We start from the raw sequence: 24,903 nt of genomic DNA on the forward strand, positions 1-24,903 counted from the left end.
ATCACCCAAAAACATCTACAGTGCTTCTACAGTGAAAGATGCCCACTGCCCTGGGCATGTGTGCTCACTATATATCTTAAACATGTGTGTGTGTGTGTGTTTGTTCACTAGTGTGTCAATATAAATGGTTAATGTGATTGTTTTTAAGTATGTAAAGCTGTGAGAGAGGAAACCAGTGATCACATAACATTATGTTCAGTTGGCACTGATTTTTAGCTTTCTTAGCTTTTTTAAAGGTTCCTCAAAGCATATTAATGGGTTCCTCCACAGTTGTAAATAAATTAATTTATACTTTTAACAGTGATACTGTACAATATACACTTGACGAACTTTCTTTTTTATTTTAAAAATTCTTCCATTTGAAGCTATGGAAAAAAACTCTTCAGGGTTTTTTGGGGAATATTTAAGCAAAGGTTTTGGAAGAAAATGTTCAGTAACCACCTTAAGGCATTCCTCCACAGTTGGAAAAGCCCCTATAAGTTTTTGAAAGAACCAATATTTTACCTGTGTAATGTGTAACATAATTCTGTTCTCCACAGCAATCGATGTTTATCCCTGCTGTACTTGCGGATGTTCAAGCTGAAGAAGGATCACGCTATGAAATATTCCCGTTCCTTAATGGAGTATTTCAAGGTAACCTCTCCTCCTCTCCTCCCACTGCATACGAGCCGAGTGAGACTTCCCCAGCTTTGTGAAGCCAATTTTCGGCCGGCTAAATTGAATTCGTATTTGTTTGAATAGCGTGTTCTCATTAATTTTGCATGCCGTTATTAAAAGCAGTTCATTTATTCAGTTAGTGTACAAATTAATATCATCAATTATCTGCACACATTGTCAGACTCTAAGCCCATTATGATTAATCGTGTTTGAGCTTTTCCACCGCGAGTGCTGCGCTCACCAAACGGGCTCCGGCGGTTAACATAAATAATGTTTGCTTTCTCTCGCTTTTTTCTTTTCCCCTTCTCTCTGTCACTCTCTCTCTTTCACTCCAGAACTCGGCGAAAAGTTCTCAAGCACCTTCGCCGTGGGGAGCCAATGGAAAGTAAGTCTTTTCTCTTCTCTAATATCACTTCCTATCCTCATCCTCTTTTACTAAAGCCCACTCTTTAAAAAAAAAAGCCACCCTACTCTTCCTCCTCTTTGCTGTGGATCAACCGTGTGCAGTAAGCAGTGGGAAAGTGTAGACCTTTGGGCGTGCGATGCTTAACCTCAGTCATGGTGGTTTTAAAGAGAGCCGGTTTGTTATGGAGAGTCTGTCCAGGTCTTAATTCCCCCATTATATCAGAAACATTACTAAATAACACTAGAGGGAGCCAGGGAGTGAGTCCTCAATTAAAAGTGAATAATGGAGACAAATCAGACAATTCAAACGAGCGCTGGATGTTAAATCTACACAGATTTCTCTCCTGAAAACTGTTTATTTGGGTGAGTAAAGCGCTTCTGTTTATTTACAGTAAGCTTAGATTTCCAGATTTCCACTAAGGCTGGAGCATTAGCATTAGCTGCTAACCGCTAATGCCGCTTACTGCCGCCCGGCAGCACTACACTGAGGAACCCTGAGTGTTCCGGTAAACCAGGGCTAGATTAGCTAGCAGTTCGTCCCAAGTATCTTGTTTTATCACGGTAACTGAGCAGACTGCAGTCTGATAATACTCACCTCTGAACAGCTGAATGACTAGTACAGTTAGGGGGTAATGCTAATGCTGCTCCAGCAGTGCTAGCCGGGGTTAGCAGCAGACTACAGGCCGATAATACTCACCTCTGAACGGCCAAATGGCTAGCAAAGTTAGCAAGTAATGCTAATGCTGCTCCAGCATAGCTAGCCAGGGTTAGCAGCAGACTACAGGCCGATAATACTCACCTCTGAACGGCCAAATGGCTAGCAAAGTTAGCAGGTAATGCTAATGCTGCTCCAGCAGTGCTAGCCAGGGTTAGAAGCAGACTACAGGCCGATAATACTCACCTCTGAACAGCTGAATGGCTAGCGCTTAGCAGGTAACGCAATACACCAAGTGTAATTGGCTAAAGCACACAGTTCACACTCAAATTTTTGATTTGTTTGTATCTCTAAAAATGTCTAGACACAAACGATTTAATATCCACTTACTAAATATCAGTACTTTCCACATTGAAACATCTGCTGGGCAATTAAAGGGCATTTTAAATCTAATCCATTCAGCTTTTTCTTTCAAAAGAAAGAGAACCACATGGCAAAAATCTTTGTGGACTAATTGGAAAAATAAGGATCAGATTATTAGACTACCAAAATAATCATTATTGCCGTCCTAATTAAGATGCTAGCATTAGAGTTACAGCCAGAGCATGAACAGAGTTGAAAAGCTTTTAAAATCTGTGGTACTAAAACATTTGATTAGTTCTGTGTTAAGAAAATGAGTGCAAAAATGCTCAAATGCTGAACCCATTCATTTTGGGAACACTTTAGAGCGCCCCCTAGTGTCTTTCTTTCCTGGAAGAGATTCTCACGCTGTAATTCTCCTCTTTAGAAGTTCTCTGCTTTAAGCAAATGGGAGGGCATGAAGAGATGAACTCTGGGAAGGCTGGAGCTCTTCCACTGCCAGTGCCATGGCAACCTAATGTCTGTGGGGTGGGCAGGCAAGCTCAGAAAGCTGTCTCTCTCTCTGTGCGAATGTGTATGTGTGTGTGTGTGTGAGAAAAAAGCGAGTGTGAGTTGGCCTCTGGCTGGACACTACCCAGGCCTGCTGCTCTACAGCCAGTGCGCCTGTCAAAACCAATTAGCTGAGGCGGACAGACCCCTCCAGCCCCTCTGCCTGTGCTAATACATTAGCCGGGAAGAGAGCGCTCTAATCCTCCCCTACCTGCTACGATCAACACCAGCACCAGCACCACCCCCCTCCCTCCCTCCACTCTCCTCTCCGCACTGTGTTTACCTTCTTTACCGTCATGAATCTTTTCTCCCTTCCTGCTGTCTCTGCCGTCTCTCCCTCCCGCCAACGGTTTGTTTATTCCTGCAAAGCCCACCAAACCGCCAGAGAACGGTCTGCGCTGTTGACAGCGAACATAATTTAGCCTCGCGGGGCTGGAGCACAGTTCAATTTATCGCTGGATTACAGGCGACGTGGACTGATTGTTTAGGTTTAAACACTGAAAAGACTGATGTGTGTGTTCGTTGACTGGCACACGGGTCCAGCTGTGCTTGTGTGGGAGCGGAGCCGAGGCTTGCTGCTAATAACGTTCAGACGCTGAGGAAAGAGCTGTTTGGTGATCGTGACATAATGGATCTGAGGCTCCCTGATTAACCCTTAGGTTGTTAGAGCTGTCGCTAATGCTTTCAAAAATGTTAACATTGCATATCTTAATTTTGCAATGTCTTATAACAAATTTACCAAAAACATGATTATTTATTTCTGTTCTAAAATGTATAGGTACATGTCATCCCTTACATCACTGTGCTGTGTTACTGGGTGCTATATGCTATAGGCTTGATGCTATAGTGTTAAGTATTTGCTAGGTGGTTGCTATGTGGTCACTAGGGCGAAAATGTTTGCCAGGTGGTTTCTGTGGTGTTACTTAATTGTTGCTATAGTTTTACATTCAGGTTAATATGGCGTTGCTGAGTGAAAGTGCTCTTTGATGGTTCCTAGGGTGTTTTAGGTGGTTACTATTGTAGTTCAACCCTAGTATCATTGTGACAAAAAAGAGTGCAAGATAGAAGGTTGCTATGGTGTTGCTAGGTGTTTGCTTTGGTTTGCTGGTGAGTGGTAGCTAGATTGGTGCCTGCCATGGTGTTGCTAGGTAGTTTCTATATGGTCACACGGGTGAAAATGTTTGCTAGGTGGTTGATGTGGTGTTGCTAAATTGTTTCTATAGTGTTTCTTTCTGGTTAATATGGTGTTGCTGAGTGGTAGCTAGGTGGGCATGATAGTGCTGTTGGTGGTAATTAGTGTGTTGCTATGTGATTGCTATGGTATCTCAGGTGTTTGGGTGTTACTAATTTATTAGTATCATTGTGATAAAAAAAAGTATGCAAGATGCTTGCTATGGTGTTGCTAGGTGTTTGATGTGTTTTGCTGGTGAGTGGTAGCTAGATTGTTGGCTGCCATGGTGTTGCTATGTGGTCACTACTGTGAAATTGTTCACTAGGTGGCTGCTGTGGTGTTGGTAAATTGTTGCTATGGTGTTTCTTTCTGGTTATTACAGTGTTGCTGAGTGGCAGCCAGATTAGAAGTATTGTGCTGTTGGTGATTCTTAGTGTGTTGACAGGTGATTGCTATGGTATCTCCGATGAGTGCTACAGTGTACCTGGTTGGTTGGGTGATACTAGTGTATTTGTATCATAGTGATAAAAGAATGCTAGTTGCTATGATTTTAGTGGTTGCTGTGTGCTCACTGGGGTGAAAATGTTCGATAGGTGGCTGCTGTGGTGTTGGTAAATTGTTGCTATGGTGTTACATTCTGGTTAATATGGTGTTAGTATGGCTGAGTAGTAGCTAGATGGGCATGATAGTGCTGTGGGTGCTCTAGATTGGTGCTATAGCATTGTTTGGTGGCTGCCATTGTGTTGCTAGGCAGTTGCTTTGACTGGCTATGAGTGGTTGCTGTGGTGTTGCTAGGTCATTTCCCTAGTGCTGTTATGGTGTTGTTAAAGGGTAGCTAAACAGGTCCAATACTATGGTTAAGTTATAAGGTGGTTGCATGGTAGTTGATATAGTATTTTCATGGTTACTTAGATGACTGTGAGAGTATGGATAAGTGCTTCCTATAGTATCTCACATGGAATTGTTGCTATGGTAAAATTGTAAAACACAAAAAAAATGATATTGTATCTGTATTACTTTTAACTAATGTAATTGTGCCCTCTCTCTACCCCCCATCCAGAAGTACGGGCACGCCCTCTCCCATGTCATTGAGTCCCTCCCCAATCAGTTCTGTCAGCAGCAGCGGGGCCATGGGCTCCTCCTCGTCATCATCATCCTCGTCGGGCAGCGTGGCCATCCCCCAACGCATCCACCACATGGCCGCCAGCCACGTCAACATCACCAACAACATCCTGCGCAGCTACGAGCACTGGGACACGGCCGACAAGCTGGCCCATGAAAGCCAAGGTAGGCCTAGCACTCATGTAACGAATGGGATAAGTTGAGATATAAGGCAGGTTGGATCCATAGATTTTTGCTGTTGGCGCCAAATTCTATTATCTGTGTGCCTTAGCAAAAAATTTAAATGATCATTTTTTGTTCGTTTTTTGACTGTCCACTGTGCCCACTGCAGCCTCACCTTTCTGTTCTTGGCTGACCCACCTCAAATGTTCACCACAGTTGTTCAGAGTGAATATCCTAGTGAATATACACAAGATATTACGTCTGTGTATTAGCAAGGACCTGCCAATATATAATACATAAAACAATACAAGGGTTACAGTTCAATACATTGTGATATATTGAGATACTGTAAGCAATACAGTAATACTGCAATTTTGTAAATCTAATAAAAACTGTCATAGTAAAAAACAAATGGAAGAGTCAACTGATGCAAGACAGTACACAGAGTGCACTGCCATCTAGTGGTTGAGTTTAAACACAACCCAAAATGAACCACTGTCTGACACCAATTTTTGCATGTAAACTAATAATTAGAATTAGTACAGTGTTTTTGAGAATCAATAGGGCATTCCAAAAACATAATATCACAATACTTCGATATATCAATATTTTATTACACCCCTATAGGATATATGGGCTAAGTTTGTCAGGTATAGAAAATATTGAAAAAACTTTTTTTGAGGTGAGCATTTTGTCTTTGTACAACATTGATGAAGATCCTCCATTTATAACAAAACTCTGATTTTAGCACATCAAGAGAGAATTTAGGGCCTTGCTGTCTGAACTCATACTGAGCTGAGTCTGAGACTCCACTGAATTCTCACTGGAGAATAAGCATGGATAATGTATTGCAGTATTTGTGTCTGGAAAATCAGACCATACATTTTACAGTCATGGTCTTAAAGTTGAAATATGGACTTGCGCTTTTGGAAAGTGTGCATGTAGAAATGCACATGAAACTCTCTGAATCAAACATATTGTTGACTGTTTAAGAACAGCAGAGAGAGAATGGAATTCCCCTTATAGCGTATCCATTTTCTCTGCTTCGTAACGCACTGGAAAATATTCCTCCTCAACAAGGCGAAGTCCCAGACAGCTTCCTGCATCAGTGTGCCATTTGCTGGTGGATCTGATTGGTCTTATTTTACATGTTATCTACATCTGTCAGAGGTTGCAACGAGAGCCGGCCCCTTTCACACGTTAGCCTTATCAGCGACTGAACATTTGTACGGACCACTGGAGACCGAGAGCGGAATCCTCGCACCGCCGGAGGTTTGATGTGGCTTCCGCTGTCATTTCCTCTATCTCTCTTTCTCTCTCTCTCTCTCTCTCTCTCTCTCTCTCTCTCCCTCGTTCCTCTAGAGAAGGCTAATTAAAAAGTGCAGGGACGCCGTACGTGTCGCATGCGGTCTCAGAAGCCACCCCTAAGAAGCCGCTCTGACCCTCTCTCCCACTCCCCTGCTCACTGTCTCTTTTCATAATGAACTCAATTAGGGCCTGTTGGGTTCATCCTTTGGTGGAAATGAAGCTGAAATTGGCCAATTACAGCACTGTGAGCTTAGATGTACGGCTTTTAGGCTCACCCGAGCCGCTGTAGGCATACAGATAGGTTATGTGCACACTGGCCTTTAGTTAATTGCGGCTCGTCGTTAGTTGGGGACGAGGGATTGTCAAATATTTTCAGTCACTGTCCTGCTGAAACAAAGAGCCCCTGTGTTCCAGACCATACCACCCCTTTCATTTTCAGCTTAAACTGTTTCAATCTAAACTTATGTGTCTTAAGGTTGCCAAAAGCCCTATCCGGGTGGGATTAGTTTCTCAGGGGGATGTCTGTGAAAAATATTTCAATCCTCTACCCAGTGATAAAACTCCTGCATCCGGACTGCATTTGAAAAAACAGGAGGACCAGTGAGTTTTTTAGCTTTCTCGGTCATGTATCACGTTCAGTAGCTCCTCCATTTTCACTCGCTGTTGTGTTTATGTGGTTCTTCGTGGAAACGCACGCCCAAAGTTTAATTACGGTGCGTGTCAGTGGACAAGTAGCTATTTTATTAAACGGGAGTTCGGCGTAAAACAGTAGTTAATTCAGCCTGTAATTTTCTCAGAGGACGTCTGAGAAAAAAACACATACATGGTCGTTGCGGACGGGATAAAATTACAGATGAGCCCCCATAAAAGAGAAAATGACCCCAGGACCCCCTAAAAAAACGAATCCGTCCGGATAGGGCTAAAGGATGACTTTGTTCGGGATGATTAAAATGCTCAGATGTAGTTTTACAAGCCTACTTACACCTCTGTTATAAATAATCAACAATATTATGATTTATCGGCTACAGCATAGTCACAGCATAGTTTTACTTTTACAAAAGCACTGTAACGAAGTGTAACCCTTCCCCTTATAACTCCTCCCCCTAATAATTGGGACAACCATTCAAGGTTTTGACATTTGTCAATGAACAAAAAATAAAATAACACTGCTTTATTACCTGGCTATTAGCGGTGGTCTGTAGGGGACCCTGTCGAGAGCTGAAGTTCAGCAACCAAACTGCTTGGTTAACTAGTTAACTTTAGGGCATCGTCTGTCTTCAAAAATGGGGCAGGTGATGCTGAAATTAGCTTTTATTAGATTCTATTTTACTTTATTTTTGAGTTCCTCCTTAAATGCTGCAGTCGCTGCTATCTGTTAAACCATTTAATGTGGAACGGGAAGGTTAGCTAGCTAGCTACTGGGCAAACTAATAGCGATCTTGTTATGCTTGCTATGAAAAAAAAAAAACATTGAAACTATGGTGATATAGTGGTAATCGTGATTAAACATAAACAGAGGGGTAGGGCCAAGGGGTGTCTTGGGATTGAGCTCAAGTAGTTGAATTCATTTTGAGGGAAAGGACATTGAAAATGAGTAAAGGGATGGTAACAGATAGTGATGGCTAGTATTAGCTTCTAGCCTAGCGTAGATGCCCATTTTGTTCCCTGGTTTTCATTTAATCACACTTGCTTCTGTGGACACTAGCAAAGGAAAAACTGTGGTCACATGGTTTTCACTAATAGGTGAGGTTTGTGTAATTGTTAGGTGTAAATATATGAGTCAAGGCTGTTACAAGGCAATTTTTTACACCCCTTTAATCCCACAGAAATGCATTTTTATAAGCTATTATAATTGTTTGCAAAAAGTAGTGATGAAAAACAACTATATGTGGATATTCAATAGATGATATTCAATGCTGTATAACTGGATTGTGAAGATAAGTAAAGGTCAAATATAAAAATGTGTAGTTTCCTGGTAACATTCATTGCTTATGAAAACAAGAACTTGAAGTAATTGCTCTTTTGGAATGGGCTTCTATTCAAGCATTTAGCAATCAGCTGGTCATACATGCATTAACAAGCTGGAGCCAACTTCAGAATACTATTTTAGAAACCAGCTGCAAAGTGGAAAATCAAATTGAGCATGAGTAAGACAGAAAAAAAAAATAGGACTTTTTTTTTTTTACAAAAAAGCTGCTTTGGCTGTTTTTTGACCTTGACAAACAAACAGTACTGTGCAAATACACATTAGACTGTATTAGATAAAAATATCTGAAGTCATATTAGTAGTCTCACAAGTTCACTTATAAGAGCTTAATAAAAAAAAAACTGTCCAAATGTCAACCGATATACCAAAAATAATGGGACAAGAAGTAGTATTGTACCCCATGTCTTTTGCCATGTCCTGTGGATGCTAAATAACACAGCACTTATATGGTTGTGGGGCCTCCTGCTTTGAAATACATTAAACGTGGATATGATTTCTGAATGCAAGTCACTTGTCTGTTTTATGAACAATTCAAGCCAGACACTGCCGGTCACAATCATTATCACCCACTGAGCTGTACACATTGGGTGGTAATAAAGTGTTTAGCATTTTGGCATGTAAGTGTTTATATAGCACAAAAAATAAAGTAAATTTGTGTTTGGTAGATTATTTTTGTTGTAATAATGCTTATTGGCAAAACATCTTATACCATTGAAAAGCCTATTAATTTACATTTTAAATGGTGCAACATTTGTAAAGAACATGCATTTGATGGATGAGCAGCAGAGCTGAATATGTGGGTTGCGCCTATGAAAAAATTGCCAATTTGGAGATGGTACTAAGGCTCACTCCAAATAATGCTGCAATTTGGTTTTGTGGAACACCAGCTTGAAGTTGCCCTATCTAGAACAGTCAAAATTTGGCATGCCGATTCTTGGAAAAGACACCTACTGACCCATGCTTGGCAGAACCTGAGTCTACCAGAAGCTCAAAACAAGTGTCAATAGCAAGAGCTGTATAAGCTGTTTGGCAATGGCATAGAACATTTGGCAACTTATATAATGGGCACAACCCACATACTATAGCTCTACTGCTCATCCCACAAAAGGATGTTTCTTACAAATGTGTCTCCATTTAAAAGGAAAATACCAACACTATAAGATTTATTGCCAGGAAGATTTATTACCATTCTTACAACAAAGAAATAATCTACCAAACACACATTTTAATTACTGTTTGTGTTATTGTTTATATCCAATCAATGGCACAGAATTTGGCACCAACAGCATAAATCTATGGACCCAACCTTGTTCATTAAATACATATAAATAAATAAAAATACCCAGAAAGTTTTAAAAAAAGTTATGGAAATTTGGTCTACAAATCTTTGTGTTTCTGTTTATCGGTGGAGAAAATCTATTTTAAGCTAACAAATAGATCAGCTCAGAGTTAATTCAGCAATTTAGCCCTACACAATGGAGCTCTCAGGATCTGAAACATGTTTTATCATTAAAAATTGTGTGAAAAAAATCCATTTCGATGATAGTTTTATTTGATTTTTGGTTTTATTGTCCATGTCTGCACTGTTTAAAAAATTGTATGGTTATGAAAATGTGCCTTGAAGGCATGGAAAAGCCATGAAAAAGTATGGAAATTAATTGGTTGAAAAGTGTACAGAATCCTGTAAATATGACTTTAATCTGCCTTTAAAAAAGTATTTTCCACTTGCTGGTCTGAGCCCACACTGCCTGCGCCTACTTTAGTCTCATACTCACTATGTCTTTCTTTGTCTTTTCTTGTGTTCTTTGCCTGGCAGAGTTCTTTCAGGAGCTGGACTCAGTGATGGAACCGCTGACGCAACACAGCAGCATGACGGAACTGGTGCGCTACATCCGCCAAGGACTGCACTGGCTCCGGATCGAGGCCCATTTGTTATAGTGCTGGCGCATTCACTGTGCTCACTCACTCGCTCTCTCTCTCTCAAGCTCACTTTCTTACTCTTTTTCCACATCTCCACATCTCGTCTCTCCTTCTTCCATCATTCCTCCTTCCACCAGTATCGCCACCAGCACTGCCATCTCCGAGCCATCGGGACCCTGACCGAGAGTGACAGAGGGTGTGGATGAGGGGGTTCAGCCACTCATCCTGCATGCCTTCTGAACTGTGTGGTTGTCCCAGGGGCCCATGGTCATCTGTTTTTACAGAGTAAAAGGGAACCATATCATGAGTTGACTGTAAGATGCTGTCGTTTTGTGGAACACTAAAACAGGAGCCAACCAAGAGGGCATATGCACTATTATATATGGTTTTAAAAAAGGCTACTTCAGAGCGAAAAGAGGGAAGAACCACTTTTGTTTTTTTACACAAGTTCACACCTAGTCTAGTCTAGTTCTGGGCCTATTTGGAGGAAGGGCTTGTTATAATTGGTTTGCTTTAAAGCAGAAGAATTCTATTTGAAGCATGGATTGATTGCACAATTTGAAATGTCACTTTTCTGTGTTTTTTTTTAAATAGTAGGACTTATATACTGATATATCCATATATCCATTTATTGCTTTTATGTATATTCCCTAAATACATACTTAAAATTCAAAAACAACGAACAGTGCTTCCTGAAATTATGGTATTTTACCATACAGGAACACTTACAAACAACTAGCTGTTCTTATATGAGATTTTTAACCATGAACCAATCACGCTACCCTACACCCAGCCTCAGAAGCAGATAGCTTCCATGCCCAAAGCAGACCACGCCAAAGTCAGCTTAAAATAAAGCCCAGGCCAAAAATTTCAGAAAGACCAGAGAAATGTTCTCAAAATCAGCTTTTTACTATTACTATTTACAATTGAGTAATCCTCTGTTCACACTGACAACTGACAAGTCACTTCTCCAGTAAGAATGTCAAAGGACACAGAATATAGCCCCTTTAAAGATGGTGGCCATGTTCCTGACATATACTCCAATACTTCATTTTCTCTTTCATTTCTGAAATAAAAGGGTGTCCTGCAACTTTTGCTTTCCTAGGGGGAGTTTGCTGGTTTTGCTGGCTAATCTAGCAGCCAACCTATTAAGCTACTTACACTATATATATTTATTTAAATCAGTGGTTGGCAATAGCCAGATGTGGCCCGCAAGCATGAAACATGTGGCCCATTCTCGTTATATAAGGGTGTTTTTTTCACGGCTGTGTCCCAATGCACTAGCCAGGCTAGCGGTAGTGTATTGGACCGCGACCCTGATGACACGGGTTCGATCCCGCATGAGGAGCGGTGTGTTTATTTATTTATTTTTTTTCTTTCTTCTTGGGTTTACCTGCTTTGAGATCAACTGTTCTGCAGTTGGGTTCAACAACCCTCTGGGCTGGAGAGCTACTAGTCTGTAATACTCCATCCCATTACACTTCATTTTCCAAAAACATAATGGCTTGGAAAATATCTGGCCCGCAGCCAAACCTAATTGCTGACCCTGATTTAAACTGTCCATGTATAGAAGTTAAGACACAAGAACTGTTGAGAATAGGAACACAATTTGGAAGGACCAAAAGTTTAGAAAACAGAAGCTGTAGACCTCTAACCCCCACATCTACAATTGGTTAAAAAAAAACTGTTGAACCAATCAGATTCACAGCATTAAGATGAGAAAACTCAGCTTGTCATTTGTCACCAAGTTGTGACAACAAATTGTGTCCTCTCATAGGAAATGACTGGTCACTTGGCGCTCTGTTGACTGCTAGTGTGAACACAGGGTAAGCAGTGTGAACACGCCCTACAGAAACTTTTAGTGAATGGCACACTCTCTCCCTTTTTGTAAATTTAATGTGCGAGTGTGATTTTTTTTTTTTTCATTTTCAAGTTTTTCATCCTCCACTTCCACATCATGTACAGGCAATTGAAGCCTGTCAGCTGAAAGCTTCCCTAGGGAGTAATAAGTGGTTGTTCTCTGGCGTCGCTCTGAAGAACGTCTTGTTGTCTTTTCATGTGAGTGATAAAAGCAAGCTGCAGATAAAGGGAAACGGCCATGTTGTAAACAAATCTGCATTTTTTTTTAACAGCAATTACAGCAGAAAAATGAGATTTTGCTGCATATGCCCCTACTGTCCAACAGTAGATTAGATAATTAGTCAGAGATGGCTGAGATGGATCAACGGTATCTCTGTTTTAAAACCAGACCTGGTCTGAGCTTTCCTTTTCTTTTCTTTTGTACAAAGTACACCCTATTTGCTGTAAAGCACCATCTCATTCTTAAGAAGGTTTACACAGGTGCCCAGCATGTATGTGATCCTTCTCCATGTCAGTATTGCTTCTTGATGGCTTCATAATACGAGTCTTGAGGGATTGGTGGTCCAAGGCGTAGCAAAAACCCTAAACAGTCAGATGAGATCCATCTCTTAATCAGCAAACAGCCTTGTTCCTGCACTCGACAGTGCCATGATAACTGTAAATCACTATGTAACGTTGGCTTTATTCCAAAAGCTGAATGAATTGAATTTCTTACGGGGACTACTAATGTCTAATGTCTTAAATTTTTCAGAAACAGAAGTTTGTTTAACGGACGATTCCCTACTTTATTATCACACACGGCACAGCAGAGCAGCGTCTCCGTGGCTCGATGGCTCTTTTGACGTTTCTTGATCTGTACCATAACTGACTGTGTTCTATATGGCAACTCTTTAACTATTCGATGTTTGTTTGAATCTTGCATGATCACGGAGAGTATTCTAGATTCTAGTTTCTGAGGAAGTCCATCAACATCCATGATTACTCCACTTTTATGAAGGTGTTCTGTGCTGTGTTTTTCTGTTTGTTTGTTTATTTGTTTGGTTATTTTTTTCTACAAAAATATGGTGGTGGGAGGAGGGAGGTGAGGGTGGGTGAGGGAGGGGTTCAGCATATCTGTTGTTGTTGATGTGAAAACACTCAATGTTAAGTTTTTATCTATAAAGAGTTTAGTGCCAGCTGTAATCCAAGTCGATTCCTATTCTGGCATTCCCACACTCGCACACCCAGACCGATTTGATATCATGTAGCCTATAGCGAAATTTCTACATCTTCTTTCAGCAGTTTCCACTTGTGAACTCTTTATTGATGTTACCTTAATGTTGATGATCAATTCAGTAGTGCACTGTTTATTAAGTAATGCTGTCGGCGAAAGCCGTGCAGTTTTCGCCCCATCAGTGTAGGATCGCGTGTGAGCGTCTCGCCGGCTGCGGCCAGATTCACAACGTCGGTCTTGGTGTCAGTGGGCTTGTGGGCTTCAGTTCCATACCAGATCCATCTTCGAGAGTCTGAATGTGAGTGAGAGAGAAAGAGTATATGTGCGTGAAATGGGAATTTCACCAAGATTATACAAAAGTGCCTGCGTATGCAATGAGAATTTATTAGAGTCTATATTTAAGAACAAGAATGAATCTAAATGATTTTTCCATACCATATTGGTATATTCGATTTTTGGTTTTCCTTTTCGTACGACCACGATTATTTATTTGTGTACTTTATACTGGCAATGGTGATACCCGTTTTGGCTTTAACGCTTTCAGATGTTTAATGAATGCATCTCCAATTCCTTTTCTGCTCTGATGATGATAGAAAATGACTCGTAACTGCGTAGCTGAATTTGATGCACAGCAGTCGCGTTGGAATTAGACTGCTATATCTATACAGTATATCCACTATATCCAGTTTCTAAATGTTTGAAAGTCAAATAGTCAAGCAGTCAGATGTAGATAGATAAGGATAGTCATCTAAGCATCTAAGCAAAGACAAACTATGTATATAATATACAGCAGCCAAAAGACATGCCTCAAAATGCATCAACTGCAGCACTGTTTCAATTCTGAATATATGTATATATATATATATATATACAGTACAGTAGTAGCTCTCTAGAACCTAGAACCAAATCAGCATTTCTAGAACCTAAAGAGAAAGATTACTAGTGTTTAATTGACACCTACATTTTATTATTGTGTGTAAATAGACATTGTACAGTCGAGAGCCGTTCAACGGTGTCCAAAGGTGTCCATTTAACCCAGGTTATTTTACTGTGTATATTCATGCAGTGCTCTACATGGTTAGCATTGACAGACAGTACCTGCAGATCTGTTCTCAGCAGATCTCAGCTTTCTTTATCATAGTGCAATAGCTGTTACACACAATACTCCCAATAAAATACAATGTGCAAATAGCAATATATAACTGTTCAATTCAATCAATTGCGTAATCTCAAATCAATAAAACTACAACTACAAAATCTTTAGTGCAGGTAAAGTTTTCCATGTAGGAGAACACAAAAAAAACGCCCTTGTTCTCTCGCTCTTGTTTTCCAGCCATGAAAGCAAGCCTCCCACCTTTCTTTATGCAAATATGAAAATAATCAAATTCCCTCCTCCAGTCCAAAGTTACCAACTGTCGCCTCTTTTGTTGGGTAGTGGGTTTGTAAAACTGTAAGTGGCTCGCTCCACAGCTGTTCCTGCGCTCGTTTGAGTCGTGCCAGTCTGTCAAAAAAATCTGGGCCCCTCTGGCTGCTAATCAACAACAAGCAGCGCCGGCTCCTTCCAGCAGCGGTGCCATCAGCCTGCTGCGCGTAGACCTGCTCCAGCATCACCACTCACTTTTAATACCCGCATGATCGTTCCTCTGAAAGCCTGCATTTTAAATCATCATAGACTCTGCAATCCCAATGCTATTCCTAAACATAATTCACAGAAGCCCTACTAATACTTAGCAGTAATAGTAGCATTAGTACTAATAGTAAAAAAATAATAATAATAAAATATATTTTAAAAAATGCTTATTATTATGGAATATCAACATAATATTAATTAATCACCATATCGCCACTGTCATAACAAAAGTTAATATAATAAGATTTCAAAGATTTTGAAAAGAGATTTTAATCCATTATACTAGATAATTTATCTGAAATTTTTTACACAATATACAGGACATTTTTATCAAATGGTTTAAACCAGTGAAAAGGCAAAGCTATAATATTATGGCGTGACAATAATATGCATAGTTACTACATATTGTCACTGTCCAATGAAAAACAAGGATCTCCAAAACAGCAACTTTACAGGACAGAGAAAAAAACGTCTACATTTTCAATGGAAGTCAATGTAAAAAGAGTTTATTTCAGATCATTATGAGGTGCTTCCATTGGTCTTTTGGTTCATCAAAAAAAATTGGCACAGTGTAAGGGACAGTTTGTCGGTTCAAATTATGTATTAAACAAAAAATTGACTTGTTTTTCATTGGACAGCGACCATATAGTTAATTAAGGAACATATAAAAAGGGCTTTGAAGCACAGGCAGCTGTAGAGATGGCTACAACAATTGGCACTATGAAAAAGAACAGAACTCTTTCAGAAATGTCACATTATTATCATTAACATACCAAAATTTTATCTCCAACAAAATAGCAAATTTATTAACACTCACAAGTTCCCCTGACTTTTTGTATGACTGCTGTACTGACCTGCAGGATATGCGTGGTCTCTTTCATTCTGTCAAAGTCTGTATGCATGGACAAACCAGGCGCTCTAACCAGATGCTGCCGGTCACAATCATTACCATCCACTATGATGTCCACTGTGGGTATTAATGCCTTCTATGATGTATTCCTGTTACCCAAGCCAACCCAATTTCCTGAAAAAAACATTTCATGATCAATTTACACACTGCTACCCCATGAAATGTCAGTGTATTATGAGAAAATAATAAATTACAGTAAAAAAAAACATAATATTTGTCATATTGCTGTAGCCATACCTGCCGTCATCTTTGCTTTAAGGCACTTAATTTGAATGCAGTACTGACAGGGTATTATGAAAATGTTGTATACATTTAAAAATGATTACACACATTATTTTAGACAAAATTTTAATACTTGTAGATGATAAATGATCTAATTCTAATTCTATTCAATTACTAATTAAAGGTTCTATTCATATTAGAGCGATACAAAGTTTAGTGGAAGAAGGTACATCGCTGCTGTTCAGTATATCACATTTGGACCAAACAAGAGAATAAAAATATTATATTAAATCATATTTACAGCTGATCAGTTTGACTAGCAATATGCTACAGCTTTGGTTAAAATATGTAGATACTTTGTGATTAGTAGTTTTTCATGAGAAAATTCACTGTATATGATTGACCAGAATGCTAAGCTAGGCTAGGCTAAATCTGGGTGATTTAGCTATTTGATTAAGCTGATTTATTGCTGTTACTTTAAAAAAATGTATTGCATAGCTCCAATTCCTCATCAATCAGCAAAAGAACAACATTTACCTTCTGCAACAGCACTGTAATCAGTGCCCAGCCCGTGTAGCAGCTCCTTCTTTCTGATTCTTTTCACAGTTCTTGTCAGGCTCTGCTGTAGAATGAGGGAAGAGGGCAAAAAGACAGAAAATAATAATAAAAAAATATCCAATTAAAGTGGTCTCAGCAGGAGACGTTCTGTTTGCTCTGCAAACGAATCATGTAAATAGCTCAGTGTCAACACTCTCAAACTCACAACACATCATGTCAGTCAATTAAAGATCTTCCAGAACCCGCGCTGAAGAAGAAACAGCATGCACTGTGATATTTACAATTAGTGGCGTAGTACGGTGGACACCACACTGAATAGTCCTTAATTCCAGTTCATTATGAGCCTTCTGATTGCCTAAAAAAAACAAAAAATGTAGCTCTTATTCCAGTTCAAGGACAGTGTTGTTGTTATTATCAGAAGGTTATCGTAAGTTATTCCGTGAGGCTGTGTTCTTAACAGGTACAGCTACGCTCAAGTGGTTCAGAGGGCAATTTCTAACTTCATCAGAGGTGTTGTTTTCTACTTCCTTTTTGATATGTAAATTGATTATTGTTTTTTTTTCATCGTTCATTTCAGTCAAACTGCCTTGTAACTAAAGAAATCGCGTCCATTAAAAAAAACGAGGAGCAATTACTCGCAGTCTTGTTGAGTCTAGTTTCGTCTTCTTATGTACAGTACAGAGTGGTGCTCCATCATTTGTGTCTTTTGATGTTAAGGATTGTATCGGATCAAGGTGTTGCGTTTGACCTTACTCGATCTGTTGCCTTGAAGCGTTGCGGATTAACGTAATCTCTCATCCCCGGCGTATGGTTTTCGTATTCAGACTCCATTCTGCTGCTTTCATCCCATTTCCACTTTGAGTCATTCCACCATCATTCCGGGTGTCAGTTGTTTTCATTTCTGTAAAGCCGAGTGTACAGCTTATTGACACTAAAGGAGTTTCTGAAAGAAAGAAGGCATTTATTCTATTTACGTCCTGCTTAAAGGGAGGGTTTGACATTTTTCTTCTCAACAAGACCCATTGCCTCTGTCTGCAGGTCTTAAAAATTATAGACAAAAATAATATCAGCTACATTTATTTGGTCAGGTTTCAGAGGACCATCAGGGCAATTTCTCGAACAGGTATTAAGACTAGACATAGAAATAGAAATAAATAACAGTATATATATATATATATATATATATATATATATATATATATATATATATATATATATACTGTTATATATATACTGCCCCAAATTCTCAATAAACCATTTGAAAAAATCTGAGATTCAAATGTTTGAATGTTACATTGTACAATACTACAGTTTTCCACAGACCTGTACAATGTTTTTGGTACCAAAAGTGATAAGATATACCAAAAATAATGCCATTGCCCAACCTTCCTGTGTAAAAGTATCCCATCCAAAACTCCTGGGCTTTAAACTCCGGGTTTACAATTTGCATTAGCATGTTATTAGCATTTTATATTTACAATTGATTTCATTCAAAAAAGTTAAAGAATATGAAAGCTGTTTTGCTTCCAAAAATCTAAAGTGAATAAAAATAATTCACTAAAATTATTTTAAAATTGCAGTGAATCCCATCGAATATTGATTATAATCCTCTCATCTGGTCATCCCTCAGGAACAAATGTTAAACAAAAATTTTGTGTCCGTTAACCCACCATTTTACAGGAGAAGCAAAACTCTTTCTTAACTTTTAACAGAGTTCACTGTTAAAGGATTTTATTTAAAGTAATTATGGAGCATTTATATTGGTCCATTTATTACGAAATTCTAAACATCTGCCAGATTGACATTATGTTAAAATGTGAATAAAGATAAGGTTTTTGCATTCTATTATATTCTATTCTGTATCAAGTCATTCTTAACGTGACCTGGAACACGAAACCTGAACATAATCCGATTAAAAATGACTGTTGTTGCAAAGTGTAAACAGCCTATCAGTCATATGAGTATGAGCTGCAGGTGTTTACTGTTAGTGTGAATGGAATACTGCTTCACAATAACCATCCAATCATTGTTATTTCATTTATGCAATCATATATAAATCGAGTTCACCCACTTCTTTTCAGAGGATCTGCTTCTGCACGTTTTCATTACGCTGAGTGTCGTTGACACTGCACTGAGTGGGAGAAATGATCACTTATGAATATTTCTGACTCTGGGTTAAACTGAAGTGGGTTGTAAAACAGGAAAATGTTGAACTCTCCCTTTAACATGGACTGTTAACCGCCATTAAACCAACCGAACGGCAATGTCTGGAATAATACATGTGTGATGCATCAGAACAAGAATCGAGAAATTCCAGCAGCTGGAACTCCTGCCAGCAGCTGGAACTCAAATCAAATCAAACCTGGAGCGATTTTCCAAAGAGCAGGTGTTTGTAAATTAGCCTTACAGGAAATGATGAGAACAGAATGGATGTTGGTTTTCCTCTCGGTTTTAGAAACATGATATCCGCAATCTCTGTCACTTAGGAGTACGTTAGAGGTTGTATTTCTGATACGCAAGAGATGCAGGTGTTTTGTAATTACAGTAAAATAAACAGAGAAAACTTTCTCTGTAAAAAAAAACTTAACACTTTTAAACTCGCCACTTGACTGACCGGACATTTGATGCAGGTCAGCTATTAAACCTACAGTGAAACAAGATCAGATCCAAGAAGCTTGGACTTTATAGAAGTGCTTCAGTGCTACCTATTGCGTAAAGGACGCTGATTTAACGGGAGGAAAGCAGAGGGTTTCTACTCCAAGTAAATCGCCTTTATCTCATTGGGGTACGGACCATTAAAAATGGGAAATATTGTACACAGTAACTGCAATGACAGAAGATTTCCGTGTTCTGGCATGCTGTAGACTTTAGTTTCGGTTTTGTTTTTTTGTTTTCTTCTTCTTTTTTCGTTTCTTTGTACAGAGCAGGGCACCTGCAATGCTATGAATTTCTACATGTATAGTTGTAAGAATTCATTTTAAAATGCGTTATGTATCAAAGAATCTTCCTGCCTGGTTAGCTTTGTATTTCCAATGTGTTGCACAAGTTCGGCAATTTTTTTATCATTCTTTTTTGCCTATTGTATGTTTATTTTATAATAAAACTGTCAAATGTAATGAACAAAAAACTGAGATGTAGTTATGCTGTTTTTAAATGTTTAATGTCTGTATAAAAATGCTGAATAAAACTGGTATGAGCCAAATGGAAGAGCTTGAAAGAGTTTTTCGGTTCACGTTTCAGTTTTAAATACAGAGCAAGTAAAAGACAAACATGTCTGTAATTATAAGTGTACATTTATTTATGCATTAAGTAATTTTTTAAGCAATTTTTATACATATGGGTAGCGAACTATTTAGCCCATTAGGAGCCTAGTCAATAAGTGGGACAAATTACATTACTTTGTAAAAGTAAAACTATGCCCTATTTACACATTTTCATTGCACAGAAACATACCACAATCCACCATAATATATAGTTTACAAACAATATAAGTTTTCTGTGCAGTGTGTCCGTGGAATACAGCCATAAATTCAGGTGTAAAATAAGACAAAACATTCAATAACATACTAATACTTGGTTGGATCGCCTTCAGCTTTGATTACGGCATGCATTGGCTATGACATAATTCCCACAAGCTTCTGCAATTTTACAACATTTATTTCTGTACAGTGTTGCATTATTTTTTTCCAAGATCTTGCATTAATGATGGGATATTTGGATCACTGCATGATCTAATCTGGTCTCTGATGGTTAAGGTGGTTTAAAAAAAATGGTTATCCAGTCAAAAAAAAAACAGGTTAGTTGACCATTCTGACCAGCACGGTGTATGTGCTGCTTAATATGCTGGTCAACCAGCATAAAGGAGCTTGGTCTTACTGTTTATCCAGCTCGGTCAGGTTGATGATGATTGTAGACCAGCTAAACCATCAAATCCTAACATACCCTATATACCTTTTTCTATGTAATGACATTTATGGACCAAACTAAAGTTCTGATGCTATCACGTTACCCACTGACAGTGCAGTTTAAGTTTTCCCTCTTTAATCTTGGCTTTTTTCCTAATGGATCAAGAGGAACTGTTGGGAGCTGCCTGTGGCCTCATTAACGTGCCTTGTGAATATGTTTCCTACAGGACAGACGGAGGAGAACAGAGAAATAGGGCGCTAACGCAGCGATTGTGCTGATGTTAGCACAAAGCCAGGAGGGACCTTGAATTTAATATATGTCTTTCCCTCATATAATAAATCCCTGTGATCACACACACTACACGTTTTCATATAAATTAGCCTGTGGTTACTGGTCCTCATAACAGCGCCTTCTTTATGAAACTAATGGCTCCTTATTTATTCATCACTTGGAGAATTTGTAAGCTCAAGCATGCCTGATTAATTTATGCGCTTCTTCGTGCACAAGAATAAGCCGAGCTCCTTGAATTCGTCCAATAAAGACCCCCCCCCCCCCATCCCCCCACCGCGTTTTTTCCCATTTCCTTTAGGCCGGTTAAGAAATCCGCCAGCTAAATAATGTCCCAAATGATGTGTCAGAAGCCTTTTATTTACTGAATCTGAGCTTTTCATTTCTGCCTGGCACAGTGCCAGGGTGCTGACAGTTCAGATTTATTGATTTAATTGCCTAAGGTAACCATGCAATAAAATCATCGCTAAGATAAATTTCCATGGCACCGCGCACCGCCGAGGTAATTTTTCAGGCGCCGGGGTTACATGTCTGCAGGTTACAGGTGCAAATTTATAAGTCAAAGTCTCTCATTAACATGATGCCTTGGAATCATTTGAGTGGTGAAATGTGTAATAGTTTTATGAGCGGGACATGAGTGATCGGCCGGTGAGCTGGGCCTGCGCTAATTGACAGCTCCTGGAATAACTGTTCCGCCGCAAGTCGAGGGGCTTTTAAACTCCCAGCTTGTGTAATCACACAGTCTTATGACACTCTGAGAACGCTCAGGGAAATGACAGCAGCGCACACTGAACCATCAGCTGCTGAGTCGCACAGTTTGTCCTGAATGCTGTGGCAGTTAAAAAATTCTGAACATGCTTAGTATAGTCCTGAATAACTTTCCAGAGTCCGGTCAGACTAGGAGTGGGACAAAATACAATATATCACAATCGATATTGTGATACTGTTTTATTGTACTCTTTTAGATATATTATCAATAGGTTATCGATGGTGTCGAATATCAAATTTTTTGTTGAAGATGAAGATGAAGATTCGGCCAAGATTTGAATAGGGTGAACCTATTCTATTGAACTGATTTCTGGTATTCGCTTTATTTTGGAGTATTTTATCCTCCTCAGTAACACAGAAGCCATGAAGAATCTTAAAGAACTGTCTTGCGATATACAAAATAACAAAAAATTACAGTATCGTGATATCACTATTATCATGGGCAATGTATCTTGATAATATCCTGTTGTGAGATGCCCTGTGATTTCCACAGACTGCTATTAAATTCCACAGTAGTGATTGACAGATATATATATATATATATATATATATATATATATATATTTTTTTTTTTTTTTTTACCGAGGCTGATACTGATATTTCGAGAGCCGATGTGGCCAATGGTCAAATTATAAATCCAATATTTAGTTTTTTTAGGCTGATTCATAATAATAATATTTTTTTTTTAGTAATTCAGCATCACAGACACTGCTTTAGAGTTTCAGTCAAAAACAGGAGTTTCTGACGAGTAGCCTCCAGACAGAAATTTTACCAGAGTATTGTAGAACTACTTCACTACTGTACTAAAATTTCTAAATGAGAGTGGCTCATGCAATAAAGCTGTGTTATAAGAAGACTGAGCTGCTTCTGTTCTGCCTTTCACTCTGAAAACTTTACACTGCTTTCTGTAATAACTACATAACATAATACTGTACTTTTAATTTCATTATTTGAGTAGTACATTTCAGAATAAATTACATGCAATATTCAAGTTCAAAAAGGGGTGTGTTTTGTTTCTAAGACAAAACTCGCATTGAAAAGTGTTAGTTTAATTAGTTTAATTTTTAAAAAAGTTGAGTCTCTAGTTGGCATTTGAAGACAGCAAGTGACTCGTAGACTACAATTATTTAAATACATGTAGCCCTGGCTAAAAAATTAAAACTCTCTAGTTCGAAAATAGAGACACTAATAAATACAGTAATAAATAAAGCCATATACATTTATAGGGATGGTTTAAAAAAGTACTAAAATGCTTAAAATAGTCATTATGTTGGTGTAAATTGTTTAAAAAGCATACAAAAGCAGTACAAAGTACATATTTCATTTATTTTGTGTTTTTACACTAAGGTCACTTAAAAGTGATTAAGGGAGCTACTCAGGCAGAAGTGTACAGGTGAGGGGTGGAGTACCAGATTGGAAGGAGCCCGCCCACGGGCCAAGAGAGAGAGAGAGAGAGAACGGCAGCGGAGCAGGAGAAGCAGCACGGGAGAGGCGAGGAGGAAAAAGTTCCTCACTGGGTGAACTAAATTCACTAATAATCAGTATTAAATGCTCAATCGGTAATTTTAAGGACACAGACGTCCATACTGAGGGGGTTCTAGTGGATAAAGCTGGGAAAATCTCTCTAAGCAAGTCCTGTTAGCCCTGTTAACTTAGCCAGCTCGGCTAGGTATGATTAGCCTCGTGTATTAGCCTGCTCTGCGCTAGCCGTCAACTCTCCGCTGCAGCGCCGCTCCTAAAGACTGTTCTCTGGACTGACTCTGGACTCTCTCCCGCCTTCACTGGACACCAGGACCGATAACACTGCCTCCAGATAGCGCTTTGAGTCCCCGCGTGGCTCAAAGTTCCTCTGGCTCCGAGGGAAAACGCTCCATGCTGCCGGACCACGTGCTCTGCTCCCGTTCAGACTCACGGACTCTGAGGTACTCTGAAACTCTTATTTTTTTTCTGGCTCGTTAGAGTGAAGCGGCCATTAGGTTTTAGGCCACAACGCACGCTAGCATCGAACCAGGCCTGCACCATTTTGTTTTGTTCATTTATTCTGTAAATTTGAGGGTTTGAGTTATTATTTAAAGTGGGCCCACGTATTTAATGTAAGGTGGTATTTTATTTTATAAGCAAACTATAAAAGGTTAATTTCAGTTTAAGGGTGTAAATATATTACTCACAGTGTAGTTCTAAAAGAGAGAAAATATATTAGTCTAAAGCTAATTCTAAACTAAAATCTAAAATCCTGTTCCTAAAATTAATCCTACAGCTAAAACCTAAAATACTAATTCTAAAATAAGAGATAATCCTAAAATACAATTCTGAGCTATAATGATCATTAAATAATTGGTAATATTTGGTTATTGAAATAATTAAAAGTAATTTAAATAATTTGGGTACTGTATAAAATCTGACTTTATAATTGGTGGTTTAAAGTTACACTTGGGTATTTTTACACTGAGTATTTGTACTATTGTATGTGAAGAAATGTACTATTCAGCTCTGTTGAGAAAGGATATAACTATTGTTATTTAAAGCCTGCTATTTATTTATGTTTGTTTAAAGCACTGAAAAGGATTCTCAATTCTAAGCCTATTTATCCTCCATTTTTATACACTCAGTAAAGTACTGGCTATTTTGTATACATATGTGTGACAGTCCTTCTTGTTGTGTATTATACTTTTTATTATTTGATTTAATTTACATTTATATACTTTATTTAATTTTACAAAAATAGAGACGGGAAAAATAGAAAGAACTCAGGCCCTTATTTCTTCAAATTAACTGGGGATAGGGGTTACATACAGCCTTTTCTATTTAGTAAAAGCTGCACTTAATGCAATTAAACTGGACAAATAACACTTTCTGTACTGAAATGTGCTGTTGTTCAGTGTCTTTTAGCACTGATGAAATCCACGATATATTTTGCATTATATAGATGTTTATCATTTATCCCAATAACAGATTTATAAACAAGACAATAAAATGTCTTGTAATAAACTACTACTACGCTACTATGCTCTACCAAGTATCCTACACCATCAATTTGTCTTGCTCCAAGTTTGTTTTTCTTTTGTAAAAGTACAGCTTTATAATCTGTTTTTTATTGTTATTGTTTGTCTTTTAATATTACTTTTAATCAATCTGTTTGTGTAACAGCGTTGTAGTAGACAGTCCGAAGCTCTACAATTCAGAAATGATTCTTTAAAGCTCAAATTTGAACCTGAATCTCATCAATACTTCTGCATTTATTCCTCAGTCCAC

At 38.6% G+C, this 24,903-nt stretch overlaps 1 protein-coding gene across 1 annotated transcript in view; it reads left to right on the forward strand.

The window, feature by feature from the left end:
• Positions 1-17,892, forward strand: part of aff2 (AF4/FMR2 family, member 2) — a 384,893-nt gene extending 367,001 nt beyond the window's left edge. Inside the window, exons 18-21 of the mRNA XM_049484505.1 lie at positions 540-633; positions 993-1,042; positions 4,858-5,084; positions 10,193-17,892. Coding sequence (XP_049340462.1) covers positions 540-633; positions 993-1,042; positions 4,858-5,084; positions 10,193-10,314 — 493 coding nt within the window. The 3' untranslated portion in view covers positions 10,315-17,892. The remainder of the gene's footprint in view (positions 1-539; positions 634-992; positions 1,043-4,857; positions 5,085-10,192) is intronic.
• The last annotated feature ends 7,011 nt before the right edge of the window (positions 17,893-24,903 follow it).

The sequence above is a fragment of the Astyanax mexicanus genome, chromosome 10, assembly GCF_023375975.1.
Source record: "Astyanax mexicanus isolate ESR-SI-001 chromosome 10, AstMex3_surface, whole genome shotgun sequence".
In the NCBI taxonomy this organism is placed as follows: domain Eukaryota; kingdom Metazoa; phylum Chordata; class Actinopteri; order Characiformes; family Acestrorhamphidae; genus Astyanax; species Astyanax mexicanus.